The sequence below is a fragment of the Haemorhous mexicanus genome, chromosome 5 (assembly GCF_027477595.1).
Source record: "Haemorhous mexicanus isolate bHaeMex1 chromosome 5, bHaeMex1.pri, whole genome shotgun sequence".
Classification (NCBI taxonomy): domain Eukaryota; kingdom Metazoa; phylum Chordata; class Aves; order Passeriformes; family Fringillidae; genus Haemorhous; species Haemorhous mexicanus.
The window spans coordinates 9,427,964-9,448,639 of record NC_082345.1 but is presented as its reverse complement, the minus strand read 5'-3'; the positions used below and the strand labels follow the sequence as shown (position 1 = coordinate 9,448,639).

The window sequence follows — 20,676 nt, the reverse complement described above, 5'->3', positions numbered from 1 at the left end:
CTCTACAAACACTGGCCACACTAATGTTTCTGCAAGATGGTTGAAAAACAAGAAAGTAAAACTGAAAATAATGGTTTGCTACCTTCTTGAGAGAAATGTAAGCACACACTCTCACTGGAAGCTGAGCAATAAAGGCAAGAGGAAGAGGAAAAGAGCTCCTTTGAAGAGCAAGTTCTTCTCCAGCACATTATGTGATACCATGTTATCAACAGACTATTTAGTTAGGAATTGGGAAATAGAGGGAAAAACCCCAACAACTTCTTGTATGAGTCCACAAAATACTGAACATAAAGAGCAATGTTTCCACAGTCCAGGCCTGCTACTGAATAACCATTTCATCTTCCAAAGATTAGCACTGACCCACCCAATCACAATCCTATGGGGTCATAAAAAGTTATTTCTGAAATTACATTAAAAAAAATGCCACTTTGCTAAGTACTTCAGAAACAGAATAGAGGGAATATTTCCAATTCTGACTCCTCCACAGGACTCTGCAACCCTTGTAAAAGATGAAGAAAATAACAAGTGGACAAAAAGAGATTGAAAAACATTATAGTTTGTATTCCCTTAACTGGCAATGCCCTCAAAGCTCTGTATGTCATAAACACAAAGATCTTTGAGGATAGAGAAATTAAATTTCAAGGAAGTTAAATTATTATTGCATCGTGTTAAAATCTTCCCTAGTACAAAAAAAAAAAATAATAGAAGGGCAAGCAATGCCAATATAGGTAAAAGTTGATCTTCTAGTAACAAATACTATAAACAGAGTGATTAATGAGGAAAAAGAGACAACAGCAAACCCTGAAACAGAGACAAAAAGCAGTTTATAGCCTATTCAACAGAGAAAGTGTGATGGAGTAAAGGGCTGGAAAGTTGCAACAGTAATTATAGCAGTATTTACAAAGGAGAGAAAAACATGCATTAATAAAAATAAAGGAAAAGTGGGAGCTTTGAAGATTGAACCTTGCTTGAAGATTGCACCTTTCCTTTTAGATATGATATTTTATCTCTTACAGATAAGATGCCAAATGCATGCTGTAAACAAAAAAATTTATTTACAATTAGATCTGAAACAAAACCATGATTCAGTTCAGAGCAACAGGCAACAGGGTTGGTCTTGAGGGTGCAAAAAGTATTTGGGAAGTGGGAAAGGAAAAAAGAAAGACTAAGAAACCTTTGAGTGATAGTGGTGGATTTATAAAGAGACATCACAGAGATTTATCAGGGTTTTCATTGTATACAGAAATAGCTCACAAAGGGGCCATGGAGGAAAAAGTGAGTTAGGCTTCCAAATTTGATATGAACCAAGAGGCAATCCTGCACAGAGCAAATTTATTGGACAATGAAAAGACAAGACAGATGTATGATCCCCATTTATTTCCTCTTTCCCCCTTATAATGTCCACCAAAAAATTCCTTCAATACCTACTCATTTGATGCATGAGAAAAAGTGAATTGGGGTTTTACAGATTACAGGGCTAAGAAAAGGCCATTTAATAGCTAATAAATCTGACTGAAAGCTAGAGTGGGAAATAACTTTTTAGAAAACCTTTTTTCCGTCTTAGTCCTCACAACACTCTCAAATGCAAGGCAGTGGGGAAAAATATTTAAACAAACAGAAATTTTCAACAAGAATTTAACAGCTAGCTTTAGCACTTGTAAGAAAGAAACAAAAGCCAGATCCTTAGGAACAAAGGCAACAGCTCCATGTTTTTATTTACACATCTTTTATTCCCTTGCACATCCCTAGGTATGGAAATCCTTGAGAATTTCAGTACCTAATTCCTTCAGGCTTGCCAAACTACCAGCAAAAGCATTCCCTCAAGTAGATGAGAACCAAAAAACTTTTGATAATGCAGCAGGTAAGGAGCCACTCATTCTTTAGGATTTAGGTGATCTATACATTTTTATTTTAGGATTTAGGTGTTCTACACATTTTTATTATACCTTCTAAGCAATGGCATATGCTATATTCATAAATCCATGGAAATTCATTAAACACCATTTAAATAATAAATTCTGTTTCAACTATCCAGATGTTTGCCAGTAAGATTGTATTAATGCTTTCCAAGACCATAGATTACAAATTTATTGCTCTGCAAAGAACACCACAACATGAACCTTCAGAAATCTGAACATACTCAATCATCTTTAATTCTTAAAGACTTACTCAGCAAAGACCACTGAAAAGTTCCTTTTTTTCTTTTTCATAAGTGTTTCAGTTAGCTTCTCTTGCAAAAATATTTTTTCTTTGTATATCTCAGTGTATCTCAGTTGTGGCTTGGCTGAATGAGACACCACAGCCTCAGTTTTCCTGAAATACTTTCCCATTGGTGAGATAATTTTGCCTTACTGCTTTTCCTCATGTCCAAGAGGAAGAAGAGTTTATGTTAGCTCTTTTAATAAATTAAAGGTTTTTTTTTTCTTTTCTTTCCTTAATATTTTCAGCTTTCAGAACACTTGAGCACTTGAGTCTCTAATGGATCTGCTGTGTGGATTATGGCAGAGATGAACTCAGGCTCTTTTTCCCTGGAGAATTAGGGTAAAGTACACTAGAATATATACAGTATTTTAAATTTAAGCCTTCAGGAAATGACAAAGGTGATTCTTTGCTTCAAATGCCTTAGCAGAATTATTTATTTCAAGCTATGAGATGGACTTAAATTTCCAGGGCTCACCCTGCAGCTGCTGGCTTTCCTTTTACTTTTAATGAGTTTATTTTAAAACAAAAACAGTGGTGCATAAATTCTCTTCAGCTTCTTTTGCTAATTCTCTTCCACACCACCATGGATTTCACCTCCTTTGTGTAGCTGAGTATTTGGCTCTGTAAAATGACAACAACTGCCATGCAGAGAGCTCTGTGCCTTATAGCAATGGGAGCTACTCTTCATTCCCCACTAATCATTAATTTAATACAGCAGCCTTTATTCAGAGTTGGATGGATATCATCATCCTATAACCCCAAAGAATTTGTGGACTTCAGTTTTTTCAATGAGTAAAAATAAATGTAAAGAAGGATAGAGAGAATCTCCATTTTTTTTTTCAGTTTAGAGTTATACCCCAGGAGCTTCAGTGCAATTTTGGATTCTGGGGTAAAAAGCTTCTGCCTCAGCCAAACTACCTCCTATACTTTCTCTTTATCTAGAGGATACCAACTTTTTATTTAAATAAGTGTTCTAGAAAAAAAAAAATTCTAGTGGAGGAATTTCATCACTCTCAACACTGTCAACTACCAGACATTAAACTCTCTTTGCAGGGAAGATGCCACTGTAAAAACACCAGAAAAAATAGAAAAGAAAATACTGGAGACATGCCAAGCTGCATCTAGTCTGTTAAATAGACTGAGAGAGTTCCTAATCTATGATGACTTTTCAATGTGTTGAAAGAGGATCACCAGGTTCCTGTGCAAATGAATATTATCTTTAATCAAAAGACTACAAGTTCTTTTCAAGGAGAGCTTGTTCTTCCTGATTTAAAATGCAAGCCTGCTCTTCCCCCAAACTGAGAATGCTCTTCTAAAGTAAAAAAAAAAAACAAATAACCAAAAAACCCACAAAAAACTCTTATAAAAGCATGAAGCACCTGAAAACCACAATTATAAAACCTGAAGATGCTGCCAGTCTCAACCAAAATGGAAGTCATCTGGACTTTTACTACTTCACAACCTCAAGAGCATGCTCTAAAAAACATTTTTCCATTTCCCTGGAGATATAAAATATCTCATTTATCCCTTTAGAGCTATAAGGCTTCAAAAAATAATACCTTTATTTTAAGTACATATACCATGTCTCTAAATAAAGACCCCAAGTCACTGGAACAGTCAAAGCTTTCATGAAAAGCTTTCATTAAAAACAAAACAAAACAAAACAATATTCATGTTACTGTAATCCTTTAATTACTTAAAGAAAAAGCAAAGAAGGTGGTATGTCAAGGTTGCTCCATCAAGTTGAAATATTAACTCAGGATGTTTTAGTTCCTACTTTCACTGTAAGTTTATCTTTACTTGGCTGTTTCATATTTGGTAACCAAATATTTGATATTAAACATGATTCATTTATTAAACTGCCTCTAAGTCTCTCAGTTTTTCTCTGGCAATGTTAAATTAGTATAATAAATTTTAAATGGAAGTAGCATTTCCTTATCTGCAGACTCGACAACAATTTGACTGAGGACAAACATTTTTTAGGACAATGTTTTGTCAGGCATGGATTTCTCACAAGTAAAAGGAATCTACATAAACCTTCCAGATTTGGATCCCCTCTGGGTCTCCTTCCTGGCCACTTTGAAACATCACCACCAAAAAAGTCTAAAACTACTAAAACAATACCTGTATCATCCCTGCATCTTTTCTTCTTTTAAACAAATTATTTAGGTGATGAAGGAAAATTTCACCACCTAATTCAGCACAAGTGTGATCCTCAAACCTTTATTGTTCTTCTGCTAAAACTGCTTAACCAATGAAGTGTAAACAACTTTAATTTTTTTTTTCCATTTGCTTTCTTGTATATAGTCATATAATTTCCAGTGCATGTGTTTAAAAGTGGTGGAAAAAAACCCATATTTTATTTTAATAAAGAAAATTAATGGAATGCAAATTGCTCTTTTAAACCAAAGAATTAAAACTCCTAACCATGCTTCTCTGGTCTAAAGGGTAAAGGAGAAGGAAACAAATTCATTCCACTTTTACACAGAAATTTAATTGCCCTCACTTTCATAACCTAAATGTTTTACAGATAGACAGTGGTGCTACAGTTTTTAAAATACATCTTTTATAAACTCTTGCACCATGCAGATGAAAATGCCTTTTCCTCTATGGGTTTGCATCTCAAAGAAAACAATAAAATTTTCGGTGTTTTTGAATTTTTCCATTAATTGTTCCTAGAGTTATTTGTGGGCACTTGGACTGTAAGCCATTCTGCCTCACCTCTTTGCAGAAGACCAGACTGACCCTTTGTGATCTTCCAATTTCACAGATTTACTGCATCAGTGAAGGAAAACCCCTTCTCTTTAATACCATGCTGAATTTCTTCTTTAGTTCAAATCAATAGAGCAAATCTCTTTAAAATAATTTACAGCAAAATAAAATTTTATTCTAGGATTTTTTATATTTCATTGTCTAAAATGTTAGACTCTGTGTTTCCATTTTGGCCTTGACAGAGCTGACAATGTATTGCCTAAACAATAACTACAAGAGAGTCAAGACTGCAGTTATGGCTTTTGTAAGACAAATCTTACAGAAAATAAAACATAAATAAAAACCAACTCTGTGTGGAAGGCTCTACACAGAAAAAATTACTGCCCACACACTAAGTGCCTTGTAGGCCCAAGTGTTTTTCATTGTTGAACCAATGCTGTATCTGACACCACACAGAAGTTATCATTTGGCACATCAGCTCTGCAGGACTTCTTTTGTTGACAGAAAATTTCTATACTTTGTGTATGTTTATAATTGCAATGGCCTAAAGGAGATTTGCAAGTTCTTGGCATAGGAAGAAGAGAAAATTTCTCCAAGAAACCAATTTCTCCGTGGAAGTCCATCCTCCCCAGGGAATTTGTACTCATTAATTAGAGAATAAAGAGTGTAACTTCATATATACCATAGATATATGTGATAGAATTTTGGAAATCTCAAGAAAAATCTGCATTTTTCCTTAATTAAAAATAGATCAGGTGTTTGAAAAATGAACCAGACACGAAGGTGAAATAATCATGTTACAACCAAATAAGAGAAATTATTCCTGTTACAATAAAAGTTGTCAGAGCTGTTTGGTATTAAAATAAATGGAATTAACCAATGACACTACTAAAGGATATGTACAACAGAATTAATCTCAAGAGCCTCCAACACCTCAGTGCTGCTCACCATCCCAACAAGTACATCACTAGGTACTTCCACACTAGCAACTACTTGATCTAAAAGAAGTTTGAGTGGAAAAACCTGTCCCTTGGAGAGGCCTGAATTGCTTCCTCAGGGAAACACAGTAATGGCAGCAGATTTAGGATTTATCAAAGAATAAATCCATCCATATTAAACTACTTCTAATGCCATCCTGTCTTGTGACAACTTCAAAGGCAACATCCACCACGAGAGAGTCTGCAGCACCCTGCAGAGTGAAGGCAAACCTGCCTCAAGTCACTGGCCCAGCTCAGCCCACATCTCTCCCACACCCAGGACACCCAGTGCCCCCAAATCCATGAACACAGAACCCTGGCTGAACTCCAGCACCCAGCCACAGGAATCTTCCACCCAAAATGTTCAGCATCCATCAAAACCCTTCCCAAACTTCATTACCATAGTCGTCCTCCCAGCCTCTTCATGGTCCACAAGCTACCATTAATTCCATTTTTTTTAATACCAAGAATTGCTGTCTTTACTCCAGTAAATGAACACTTAACCACTCTCCCTTCCAGGAACAGATTCTCTACAGCACTGGCACCAGTTCTCCTTCTGGACAGTCTGAATTATTTGTATCTAATTAAAGCCCAAGCAATTGTTCTCAGCTTGAATTCAGCTTTGAACTCAGCTGTTAATCCTTCTGTTCTGAAGAAGAGTTGGACTGCCTGAAGGCTCGCTGAAAGTCTTGAAAAGTGACATTTCATCATTTGATACTTTACATTTGAAAGAAGTAAAGAAGATATAAAAAATAACATCATTCTATTTACATTAGGAATTTAGGCAATACAGAGTATTATAATGGCATAGCATCAAAACTTTTTTTTTTTTCAGCTGATTAGGTATATGAGGTTATTAATTTTGTTTAACACTGGAAAGGGAAATGGTGTCTGTTTCCAAAGAGTACTTTTATTTTACTTCAAATTCTTACATTTTGGTTTTTTTTTCTTATGCAGCACATAAAAAAATACAGCAATATCAAATTACAACACAGCAATGAAATATATACTCCTTAAATTTCTGAAGACTATAACATTCAAATATGCCACCAAGAATTCACAGGCTGCCCCTCCAAATATTTCCAGCATCACAGACCACAAAATGCAACTTTTGGAAGAAGAATTTACTTGCAATTTTAACATATTTAATTTGGAATTTGTAGAAATGCTAAAAGCACTGTTGGGAATGCCCCTCTCAATTTGTGTTAAGTGACATAGATTTATTGTTATAGAAGCACTTCTCCAGTGATTAGAAACATTTCTGGTTCATTACTGGTTTAGGTTTCCAGTTTTTATAACTCTCTCTCTATTTTGTACCTGTTCTATAGGAACAAATGTAACATCTTTACTCTCCCACAGGTATGGAAGTCATCTGAACTGTTTACAGCATAAATGCCACTCCCTGGGCTCCTTTTGAAGTCAGAGGACAAAACCAGGCATGACTTACATCATTTCAATATATGTATCTTTAAAGGTCACAGGAATTTTGTTCTGTATGTGCCAGCCTCTCTCCATACACACAGTCTAGGGGAAGATAAACTGCTTGCTGTGCATTGCAAATATCAACTAAGTGACAGATGTCACAGGAAAATCTACAACAACAACAACTGAAGACATACAAAAGTAAAACAAAAACCTCACAAAGCAGGTGCATGGAAGAGTAAAACATACTAACCTGATTCTGCTTTCTTTGCTCTTGCATGGCTTCTGAAACAGCCTGGGCAATCTTCTCTCTGTGACTATCACGTTCTGCTTCCCACAGTTTTCTTTCTTCTGCATGAATCTTCTCCATATTTCTCCTCTCCTCCTCTACTGCTTTCAGAACAGCTTCCTGCACTACTTCTTTTTCAGCCTTTGGAACAGACCAGACACCATTAGATGAGCAACACACCCAATCTAAATGACTCATACATATCACCTTCACAAGATATGGGATGTGAATATTTTCACTTCTGAACTGAGTTCAATTTATCTTACAGTGCTACCAAGCAAGCATTACCTCTGGGCAATGACTTGTGTCATTAGAGAAAGCAAAAGGAAGCTACAGGAAGGCTCTTAAATTCCACCTACTGAAAACACAGGCATTCTTAACTAGTTTGCTTACTTTAAAAAGAAAAAAAAAAAAAAAAGGAACAAAATCCATGCAGGAGTAGGCACATCATGGGCCTTCCCTTGATATTCCCATGTAAGAGATATTCCTGCTCTTATCTGCAAATATCTGAAGTGCAAAAACTGTCCGAGTCTTTTCTGTAGAAAATCAGCCAAAATGCATTGGTTAAAACAAATGTATCTTCCCTCCCAAAACTCCTTAACCATGCTACAAGAAGTACTGTTTTATTCTTATTATCATTTTTTATTATTTATTATTTATTATTTATTATTTTATTATTTATTTTTAAAACTGTTTTCTCCCCAATCATTATATTCAACCATTATCTGAAATCACTGAGAATTTGGAGCCAACAGCTCCACACATGAGTAGCCACACTAATATATTTATCAGCAAGACAACCATGGCATAATATCTACCAATAAATAATGGCAAACTGAAGTTCAAAATAAGCAAACATGGGCTAACAAAACTCAATCACAAATCCCTCAGCTTAAAAATACTGTAGTCATCAGACACCTACACTTCCAACTAAAGCTGTTTCTTTCAATTCACTGGGACTTGATTTTCTACTTAGATATAAAAAATACAATAAATAAATTAGGATGTTTTATTATACACACATTTTCCTGTAGATATCAACCACTTAAGAATTGTTTGGGGTACTACTGAATGCTATTCAGGGAGGTGCTCAGCCAGTGTTCATATACCACACAAGAAAGACATACAGAGAATTATAATATAGCCTGATGAACTCTTCCAGGTCATACACAGCACCAGCTTCCCCAGATCATTACATGAAACTGAACTTTTGTACTGGATTCTACACCAGTATTAGAACTGAATTCCAGATTAAAATTTACAAAATTATTCTCCCAACACCAATGCACTTCATAATGAAATAGATAGAAGAAATCATATTTAAAAACTGAATAGTCACCTCTAGCCAAACATCAGCTTATATAAAATAATTCAAAACCTGTTTAACTGTCCCTGTTTCTATATGATTTTAATATTAGTTCTCTCCTCCCTGATGATGACCATATTCAATGAAAGTTAAATAGGACATGATTGTTTTATTAAGATAATCAGTTGACCCTGAGGCCTAGCTCTTCAAATCAAGATGCACTGATGTGAAAGTACCACAAAAACAAATATGTAGGTAACAGCAACAACTGAAGTGCAATTTTGTGACTTCTTGTTATAAACAATTCAGAGGCTATTGTCCAAGAGAAGGCAGATACCTCTCTGCATCAAGGCATGGAATGTAGTAGATATGTTCATCTTCAGTAGAACCAGCTTCTTCTAAGCACAGATGAGAACACAGAGCTTGATAAATGTAATTATGGAAAAAAGGGAGTGTCTGAGCTTGGCATTTCTAATGACACACATGAAATCCACATGGCATGTCCACTAATTGACAAGAGATACCTTTGCAGCAGCTGCCAGAGCCTCCTTGCTTCTCTGTCTTTCTTCATCCAAACACTTGTCCAGCACTTCCTGCAAATGTTATGAAAAAGTAAACTGCAATAGACAATAAAGGAGTGGCTAAAAATAATTTCAAACAGTCAAAGTGCTTAAGAAAGCTTCCTCTTCCTGTCAGAAACTGTGACAGGACCATTCCCAATAAACTCCATGATGCTGGTCTCTTATTTTTTGGTAAACAAAAGCAGTACCTTGTGCTTCTGAGACTGCTGCATCATAGCTTCTTCGATCTTTTCTGATAACACTTCCTTTTCTGCTTCCAAAATGTCAAGAAGTCGTTGATGCTATTGGGAGAAAACATTAATATTTTGCTAACCATGGCCAGTGAGTAAAACAGACAAAAAGAATTAAGCCAAGACACTTAGACTTGTCAGTTACTCACAAAATTACTTCAAATGTAGATTCTGTTAAATTACATTCACAGCACTTCTTTAAGTGGCTTCATGTCATGGAAAAATTCCAATAATAAGAAATATTTTGTTTCCTGAATAATTAATATTTCCTTGCAGTATAAAAAGTATTGTGAAAGAAGTTGAAAAATGAATCACTATATAAAAGCAACACTTACACAATTGATAAAGGTGATCTAAGCAGCACCACACTTTATTTCATTTAAACAGTTGCAGAATTTAAATTAGTCTTGCACTATCTCAGTTGTATGTACAGAGAGTAGAAGGCAAATGTACTTCCTTCAACAATTTGTGATATCATGACCCTGGAGAACCAGGAAACGTGAACAAATGAGAATTCTGCTTTTTTTGTCAATTTCTTGTCATCCTAAACATTTTTTCAGGGAGAAAACGAACTCTGAAGTGATCACATATTCTATATGAAGATATAGAACTGTTCATAATCACATCATTTTTTTTCTCTGTATCAAGTAAAGAATTTGCAGGATGTGGGTTTTGTCTCTAAGAGCTAAGCTGTTTCCCAAAACCAAAAATGATTGCTGTAAATTATTGATGCTACATATTTGTCATCATATAATTGCTAGCAAGTCATTACATTTTTTTACAAGTTATGTAAGAGATGATCTATAATAACCTCAAAGTACAGTATCAATGCAATAACATTTTACATGATCACCAAGAGAAAAGTCACAGTAGAGTTTTATACTAGTATAAGTGTATCCAACAAACATAAATTTTTTACATATTTGGTTAAGCAAGCAAATCCCCCCTTCTTTCTAGGAAACAGTCATTTCTGTTTCACAAATTTCATTATGTTTTCATTTCAAATGTCTCTAATGGCAGCTAGAAGTACATTACCAAACTGCAATACTATGTTCTGAAAAATATTTTTTCATTTGAAGAGTAGAAAACTTTTAGACTGCTTTATACAGTAAAACACCTAGCTGCCCTTCCAGGATAAACACCTAAAGAGGCATTTCCTTGTGAATTTACTTAAAATAGGTCTGAATGTGGCAGACATATTCTAATGGAAAACACCTGTGGAAGGAGTAGCAAAATTCACATCATGTTTATACTTAATGATGTGTAACTCACTTTACTCGTGTTTTCAGACATCAGCTTTAACTATCAAGACACTTACAGAAATTGTATTTTAAAGAAGAAACAATAAATGGATTTTATTAGTTAAATGCTCTCCATGACTCCTCACTTGACTAACTGCACAGGTTACAAATATGTTATTTCACACTGACACAACATAAAACAAAAATATGCAAATATTTTCACAGACATATGCCACAAATCCAAGCTCACTAATCATGCCAAGCAAAATTCTGAATCTTTATTTTGCTTGTTGAGAATCGGCACAGGAGATTCTAAGGAGAGCTCCTTAGAGAAAACCACCTCTATCTATAAAACACCTGCAATAAAATGGAAGCCAGTTTGTTCAGTGAGATGAGACTGTCTAGTTTATACCTGGCAGGCAGTGAATTCCAGCTCGACTCTGACCTGATTTCCAGGTTTTCTATGAAGACTGTCCAACAGATTTCTGGGTTACCTGTATGCACATTTCAAGTTGCCACAACAGGCCACCTACCAGATGTATTTCACACCATTCTCAATGGGACCAAAATTTTCACCTTCTAAACTCCAGAAGAGTTTTAAAATTTTATTTTCCATGTATGTATAAAAAGGCATTCAAGCCCATCCTGGAAGTCCAGGAATGCAGATATTTGCATAGATACAATATAGAACATGTACACATGGCCAGTGGAGAAAATCAATGTCAGTCCCCCCTGATGATGAAACAGTCTGATGTCTGATGACCACAGTACTTCACATAATCTAAACCTCCATGCAGAGTTAATTTCTCATTAACCTGTCAGGAACTTCCAATCCTGAAAAATACAGATATCACAACCAAAACTCTAACTACAAAAAAGTTGCCTAGTAAGTAAACAATTCCAAAAACCTGAAGGCTGCTGTGACTGAAGCGTGATTAATTTGATGAAGCTAGGATCTCCTATTTCCTTGTAGACTAGAAAATCTATCTGGTATTGCTTTTGGAGTTTTATGGAATTCACAGAAATTCAGCAAGAACTCCATGAAGAATTGCATCTGTTCATAAAAATATGTTGGTTCATATTTTTCAAGATAACAGAAGCAAGTATTTGTAAGGGCATTTAGAATGCTTTCTAAATGTCCTTATAAATAAAAAACCCTAAATACAAGCCCTATTAGCTTTCAAAATAAAAGCTAATACTTCTGTCATAATTCAATACAACTTATTTTACATTAAATAGTATCACTACTTCTCATGGAAAAACAGAATTTATAATATCAATACTGTAAGTCTCTTGTGACTAGCTTGGTATGTCCTTTCCTGTTGTAATATAAATGCTCATTCATGTGGAATAATCCTTCCATAGATGATTACCTTCATATCTGAACTTCCAAAAGATCATTTATCATCACAAATGTTCCAACAGCTGTCCATACAACCCAGTAAAGCAAATTCTCTTGTATTAGTCCCAGAGAAATACCTTGGAGAACTGTTTATTTGGCTTCAGAATCTATATTTGATCACTCTTGTTTTTCAAAGAGAAACATACCTTAAGCTATTGCATTACATAAATTGCATGGGAAAAAAAAAGTAAATGGAAATGGAAAAAACAGAATAAAATATTATGTGAACTGCTTCTCCCTCAAACAGATCTTAGGTCCAGAAAACCCATATGACATAATTAATATGGATACAACATGAAAGCTTCCATTCTGCATGTAATTAATATGCAATTTAATTACTAATAAAGAATGTCTTGGTTTTCTCCACAGTACTATGCCCCACAGCAGTGTTAGTCCTCATACAGAGGCACAGAATGTCCCAGAAAGCTGGGCTTATGAACATGATGTGGAGTGATCTTGGTGGTATTATGAATGCATTTTCTAGACAGAATGTTCCCAAATGCATCTAAATTCCTCATTTCAGAAGCACAGATCTTTCAAAGGCATATTCAGGGATCTTGGTTATGCACATCACTTGATCAGGAAATCATGGTAGTTATGGATAGCAAAGGCTTCTGTCAACAAAGAAGTTTTAGCTCTTTCTGTATAATGACAGTGTTCAGACAGGCTTTGGCCAAAAAAAGAAGAAAAAGCAGTAATTCAAAGAAAGTTATTAACAATTGCATCAACAGAATTCCAAGATGTTAGTTTCAACAGATCTGCATCACAAGCTGTTCTAAGCCTTTTGGTACTATTCTTTAGTTTGGGCAGCTAGGTTTGTATTTCAGATTTTAAAACAATCCATACACCCTCTTAAGTAGAAATTATTTTAGAGAAGCATTTGGTACATTGAATTTCCAGACATGCAGAATGACTTTGGAGTCTGGTACTAAATGCTCACAGTGAACTTTACATCCAGTCAGTGCTTCCTTGTTGGTCTTTCAGACAAATTTATTAAGGAGGGTTGAAGGTTAAAAGCAAACAGAAGGTAAAAGTTTCACTTCAGCACTTCCACGTTTGAGAGCTCTCAAGTGTTCTTGTATTTTTAGCTCACAGGAGATTACAATAAATTTTAGATTCATTTGCTCACCTTGTAGATTTTTGTTCTGCTACAGTAAAGGCCTCTGAACAATAGACCACTGCAGAATTAAAGATCTTATCTCTTGAGTTAAATGGCTACAGCTAAGCAGCTTTATGCCACAAACCCTCCCTTTCTCACCAGGAATTAAAGCCAGACAAAGGGTGGGAGTTGAATCAATCTCATTCAGCATTTGCAGTTTCCACAGGTAAGAATTATCAACGTTCCTCTCTCTTTCAGACAGTATTAAAGGAATAATGGAAGAGCTTTGAGACTTCAGGTAACACTCTGAGCTCTATATACCCTGAACTCTAATTCCCAAGCAATGGAGAGGCCACTTTCTCCTGGTAATTGTACCTGTCAAGAGCACACTGCCCATGCTTCAAACAGTAAACCTAAAGAAAGCTTTCAAGGCAGAGTGATCTGTCTCCTGTAAGTAGGATAATGAGTTCATCAGACCTAATAGTCCTGTGAAAAGTAACCAAGTGTCTTCCAGGTTTCCTGTGAAAGTTAGGATGGTGATTTACAAAGGAAGCCTTAAATTTGGAAAAAAGCAATTAACCCCTGCAAAGGTCCATCCATGAAGTTTTTTAACTGAAGTTGGGGTGATGGTTTCTTTTATTAATCAACGGCCTAAGAAGCAGAAAAAAAAGTAAAAAACCAATCTAAATATGTTGGAACTTTGAATCCAATTATCCAATTGTTAATAAACAAATATACCTTCCTGAGTTTCTGGAATGAAGAGCAAAGATGGAAACTTATAAAAAGTGATGGCTACAGAACTGGAAATACGGTGCATGAATCAGTGAGGGACAAAAATAAATGTCAGTGAAAGCTGCACTTTGGAGCACCAGGGAAGATTTCACCCAGTGTAAGTTTCTTAGGCTGCACATTCACACTGTGTGTGCTACATGTAAGGCACAGCAGAGAGTTGAACACAACACAGAGATACCCAGAAAGATCTAAAATACTTTAGTTCAGGTACAACACATAGTACAGATCTTCAGTCCATCACTTTACCTGGTTTCCATAGCCCAGCACTCTTACTTCTTTAAAACAAAGCCATAATTTACCTTCTTTTATTCCTTAGACTGGGAATATAGGGTTAAGAATGCAAAATTCTGAGTTGTAAAAATTCTGAAGAGCAAATTGTCTCATGACATGATGGCCCAGTAAAACACAGGAAAGAGATTTCCAAAAAAAAATAGAAGAAAACCCCCAAACTTTTCTGAGACGTGGTATTCCACAGTGGAGAGAAATACTAGTATTTCTACCCTACCCTCTGGAAAGTAGCATGAGAGGGTCAAGAAGAGTCTTGTGAAAATCAGCTTAAAACAAAAGGCATTCAAAAATAGGTTACAATGTTTTCCTCCCTGCAAGAAGTTCTCTAGGCAATGGTTCCAAATGAAAATCGTTTGATGTAGATTCAAATATAAATACAGAGGTCCTGTGGTTTTTCTTGATTCCTGTAAAAAAGAAATCAAAAAAATCTTTCTTTTTTTTTCCTGGAATGTGAGTCAGAGAAGACATTGTAAACAGATTTAATCACAATAAAAACTAGTCAGTCTTTTTTGTTATATTTATATATTAAATTTATTTCTGAAGAATCATGAAATCTTTCTTTCAGGTGAGCATAATTTGAAGGATTACACAGAAGATATTACACTCACTTATGGGGTGAATTAAATAATGCATGAGATGGGCTCTGTTACAGCTAAAATGATGCATTGAAGCTATCAATAACTAATTCTAACTTAGTTAGATATGCAGTTAAAATTTCTTGCATATTCCTATTAATCCTAAACTCCAAATTTAAAGTAAAAAAAAATAATTGGGTGTCTTGCATGAACTGGAATGCTTTTTAAAAAAATAGTTTGTTTTTGAGTCCTGTACTGTTTCATTTAAAAGGAAATCTGTTCAAGATTTCATCCATAAATAAAAATGTATGTTTTTTTGTTATAGTAATGGACATCTAAATTACACTTCTGCAGACTAGTTCCTTCTCAATATTGACTAAATCATCATGCAAGGATCACCAAGTTTGGTAGGGATTAATTAATTTTGTCAGCTGCTATTCATAGCTTATATAAAAGTAGTCAGTTAGATAATAATCCAAAAATAAAACAGCAAAGAACACCACAGAACTACCAAAGTCAATATGAATATCCTAAAACTTAACAGGAAAAAGAGTCCTTGCATTAACTGGTGCATCAATACAACCAGTTATTCCTGTTTCCCTCTTCCACAGATCTTTCATCTGAGGAAACAAGGGTCATACACTGAAGAAATGATACTTTGAGACATCCTTTAATGCCATCATTACCAAACCCAGTATACTGAGACATTCATATGTCTAATTCACCCTCAATGAAAGTCCAGTTTTCCTTTTAACAAGTATCTACTGAATTTTTTAATCTAATGAAACTGCACTGTAGTTAATTGTTTAATAGAGAAAAACAAAATAATGACATCTGCAATACTGGGGCTTTTTTGTACACAGAGCCATCCTCCTCTCTCAAGACTTGGGGAAAATTATCTTCAGGAATATTTAGTAAATGTTTCAGCAGCTCTTTCACCAGCATGGAAAATAAAACACTGGATGAGGCTTTTTAAGAATTCAGCACTGCAAACCTGTTCACCTATTTTAAAAGAAACCTTAACTCACTAAGTTCTGCTTTTATTTCTGTCTCCCATGAAGGGATCTAACAGTAGGAAGAAATAACACAGGCCATGGGAAACATTATTATCTATGTGAGAGGAAGGTGATGTAATAAAAACACATCATGATTTTGTAATGTTATCAAAATATTCCCATTTCTACACCCTATTCAAAATATTATCCTGAGGAAAAAGGCAGCCTTATTAAAATACTAGTAATGGTTTTCTGCTCCTTTAAACGAGGCTGTCTACATTTAACAGCATTTTCTTCTACACTGCACCTTTTCTTCAGCACTGCTAAGCTCTGCCTAAGTCAAGTGACAAGGACTGGTAATTGCAACTGGTTTCTTACACTGTCCTCACTATCTGTGGCATCTCAAGTGTTTGGCAGTGCAAGGTGGAAAATCTGTCTGGAGAATTCCAACATCTGGTACATATTTCCACTTCCTCAAATTATAACTTATTACTGCATGGTTGAAATGTATCTTTTTGCCGGTTTGAGGTCCAAGTGTCTAACAAAGCAGCAGAGCTTTTCCAAGAGACAGCTCAGGAAGCAGCAAAACATTATTACGTGAGAAAAGCTAAAACAATGTAAATATAAAGAAAAAATGTAATAGAGGTAATAAAATAACTAAGATAGGCTTGTACTCAGAGTTCCACTCAGCAGCAAACAGTGAGTGCACAAACTGTATCATCTGAGCCACATCAGAGGATGAAATTAGGTTAAAAACATTTTACTGCATAAGTACTTCATTGTTTTTATAAATAATGTAGGGAGATATATAAAGACATCCAATAATGAAAATACTTTTCTTGGAAAGCGTACATAGTAATAGAGATCATTAAAAACCCAACACACTTAAAGCTCTTGAGGATACAGAGATAAGCAACTTCATAAAAATGTGACAAGAATAAAGAAGTATCAATGACTTCTTCTATTTTGTAATCTAATTCATTTCCCATATGAGTTCTCCACAAATTGCTCCATTTATGAGGAAGAAATAAAGGAAATGAACTCCTAAAACATGACCAATGTAAACAGCGAAATACTCAATAATGAAAGACAGCAAAAAAGAACAAACCCAATTTTTTTTTTCAACTACAGCTCACAGAAAAATAACTGAGGAGAAAAATCATTCTGTATTGCTTAGCTGTTCAGAGTATCAACAAGAGTTGAAGGCATAAATTCCTAACAAGTAGTGAATGTTTGAAGATAACAAGTTATATAAGCAAAAGAGAGAAAGAAAAAAAATCACTCTAAAGAGCTACTTTCAAGTGCCACTTGATATATTCAAGGAAGCAAATGTAATTTCCAAATAAGATTTTTGGTGGAGATGCTAAAAGTATCTTGGCTGAATTAACAGTGGATTATATAATATATAATATAAAGTGTAAAGTGGATAATAGGGACTGCAAAATCAACCTCCAACTAGCATGTGAGAGTGGGTATATTGAAATTGGGTTAGTAAACTCTGGTAATTAAAAAAAAAGCTACCAGACAGTTCTGCCTGTTACCAGGTTTTTTCATGGAAGGACAGAACTGCAGAATGGGTCAAGCTGGAAGGGATCACAGTGGGTCATCTGATCCCACTCCCTTGCTCAAGCAGGATAAACCCTGAAAAAATTTCAGAATTAGAAAAAAACAAGCAAGGAAACAAACAATAAGCCACCCCAGCACAGGAAAAGCTGATTCTTGCTCTTTTCATTTTGATTCTCTCTACATACATGTAAATCAAGGAGGTATCAGGAATTCAGGAATACATTTCTTAAATTTGCCACAGGATTTTAATCAATCTTCATGTTTTGCTCCTTTACGTTCTGAGAAAGTGTAACTTGACTCTTGGCAAAAGAGCAGCAGACCTGAAAACACACAACTAGATGAATTATGTGAAGGTGAATTACATGAAAGTGTAACAGGAAGGACTGATTGAAGAACTTGGTTTTGAAGGGAATGAATAAACAGATATTTCTACAGCAGCAAATGACAAGATTTCTGGGAATTGAGAGGAAATGCTCAAAGAAGGGGATATGGTAAATACTCTAAATAATTTCCAAAGCTATCATAGTTGGAATGATTGAACTAGAAAGGTTATGCCCACCACAGTGTTAGTATTTTCAGTCTGCAAGTCTTTTCCATTTCTACTCTCACTGCAAAAATTTGGCCAATGTCTCCTAAAAATGCAAATATTCACAAGACTCTCAGAATCTAGTTTGCATATGGCCCCTTCAAGATCAGGCATTAAAAAAATCTCACAATTACTACCGTCAGATGGGAAAAACACTGAGCCTCTTTCAAGAGAAGAAAACCATAATCAAAGTTCATAAAATAAGCATTATTAGAGAATCATGAGGCAAATTTTGAGTAGTTCTAAAAGCAATTATTTGGAATCAAAGAAAATTATATCTCCTGTGAAACTGAGTTTCAAATGGAAGTAAACATTTTCCCTGGCATACAAAGAATTGCTGTAAAAGAATAGTACTTCCTACATTCTACATTTTAGGAGTTGTTGGGAGACATACTGGTACTTTACACAAAAGGTTATGCAAAACACCTCAAAATGAATCATCCAAATACTAGAGAAGATAAGATACCTATCACCTTCCAGCTTCTCATGACTATTGTCACACCAGCTTTCTGATTGTCCACAGGCCGTTCCTGAAAGCATCATAAACTTTAAAAGATGAGCTCCAGCCAGTGGAACTTTTACTCTGACTGACCCTTCAGCAGTTGTTTTCATACTGAAGATAAACCAGTACTTCTCTGAGTGAGTCTCAAAGAGCCAAAAGATTTCATGCAAGAGATGTTGAACTGCTATTTATCATGCAAATGGCAGCCAACATCATGATAGACTGGAAAAAGCATTAAAGACATGGGGATAACTCTAGCTGTCTCAAATGCTGCTGCATCTACAAATGTGAGACAAGTTTCAGACACATAAAAACATCATGAAAAATAACTGTTGTAGGTATTTAAGATTTTATTTTGATACACAGATCACTGACTGTTTTAAGAAGAATTAAAAAATGTACCTTGCTATGGACACATTTTAACACCCTCTGCTTTGATTGAATATTATGACAAATTTCTGAGCATTAAAAAAAAAATCTATTCAGAAATTTGTTGATTATGTTTTTCACCATGTATTTTTACACAGCACATGAGTAAAACCACAAGATCAAAGCTGATGCTCATTTTCAGAAGGCATCAAATGTTTGTGTCTCAGAAAAAGATGAGGGTGAAATTTGTGATTTTCCAACTTGTAAAGAACTCATATGTTTTCTACTGGCATTTTCTGATATTGTCAAACTCTTGAAAAGTAAAACGGACAAGCACAGCTTTCCTAAATATTTAGTATATGACATGACTGATTTCTGGCACAGAGAAAAAGAATTCTCTTTGTCCTGTTCATTGATGGAGGACACCACGACACTGGTGTCCCTGAATGTGCCACAAGAATGTGCCTGGTCTGCTTTGTGAAATGTTGGAATCATGGAATCACAGAATGGTTTGGGTTGGAAGGGACCTTGGAGGTCACTGGGTTCCATGCCATGGGCAGGGACACCTTCCACTATTCCAGGTTGCTCAGAGCCCCATCAAGCCTGGCCTTGGACACTGCCAGGGGTGGGGCAGCCACAGCTTCTCTGGGCACCCTGTGCCAGGGACTCAGCACCCTCACAGGGAAGAATTTCTTCCTGACATCCCATCTAACCCTGCTGTCTGTCAGTGTGAAGCCATTCCCCCTGCACTTCATCCCTTGTCAAGAGTCTCTCTCCATCTTTCCTGTGGGCTCCCTTCAGGCACTGCAAGGCCACATGAGGTCACCCCAAAGCCTTCTCTTCTCCAGGCTGAACAATCCCAATTCCCTCAGCCCTTCCTCCCAGCAGAGCTGTTCCATCCCTTGGTGTCCCTGCTCTGGCCTGGCTCCAGCAGCTCCCTGTCCTTCCTGTGCTGGGATCCCAGAGCTGGAGGCAGCTCTGCAGGGGGGGCTCAGCAGAGCAGAGAGGCAGAGGGGCAGAATCCCCCCCTCCCCTGCTCCCTACACCACTCTGGATATGGGAGGGTATTTCCTTGGGAAAACCAGCAGCTCTAGAGGCTGGCACCTGGGAAGGAACCATTCCAGTGATCATCACTCAGGATGCTTCCTACAGAGAGCCAGTTTGCAAACTGGCTCAAATATCTGATCAGTTATAATAACTGATACAAAATGATCAAATATCAACTGCAGGTATTTTTCCAGCTGGAAATTGGGATAGGACCATGCAATGAGGTCTAACTTCTTTCCCCATCCTGGAAAACACAACCTTGTACACTGAACATTATCAGCAGGATAGTTCCTCTCTGGACAGGATTTTAACCTGCACCTCCACCTGATATAAATAAGCTTCAAAATCAGAAACTTCAATAAACACTAACAAAAGGTTAAAGACAAACAGAGAAAAACAGCCTTTCTTCCATCTCAAAGAGACTTTTGTGAGGGAGGGGCATGGGAATTTAGGGGGGAAAGGAGAATAAGTAGAAGGCATGACAAAGGAGTTATC

The 20,676-nt window shown here is 35.9% G+C and overlaps 1 protein-coding gene across 8 annotated transcripts in view; it reads right to left on the bottom strand.

Annotated features, from left to right (window-relative positions):
• CCDC91 (coiled-coil domain containing 91) overlaps positions 1–20,676 on the bottom strand; it is a 119,818-nt gene that overhangs the window by 33,713 nt on the left and 65,429 nt on the right. For 7 of the 8 annotated variants that reach the window (XM_059845828.1, XM_059845825.1, XM_059845827.1 and 4 more), the window contains 3 exons: positions 9,678–9,770; positions 9,433–9,501; positions 7,567–7,743 (listed from right to left, as the gene is read on the bottom strand). In XM_059845828.1, the coding sequence (XP_059701811.1) occupies positions 7,567–7,743; positions 9,433–9,501; positions 9,678–9,770 (339 nt within the window). The remainder of the gene's footprint in view (positions 1–7,566; positions 7,744–9,432; positions 9,502–9,677; positions 9,771–20,676) is intronic. The other variant, XM_059845830.1, reaches the window with a different exon arrangement.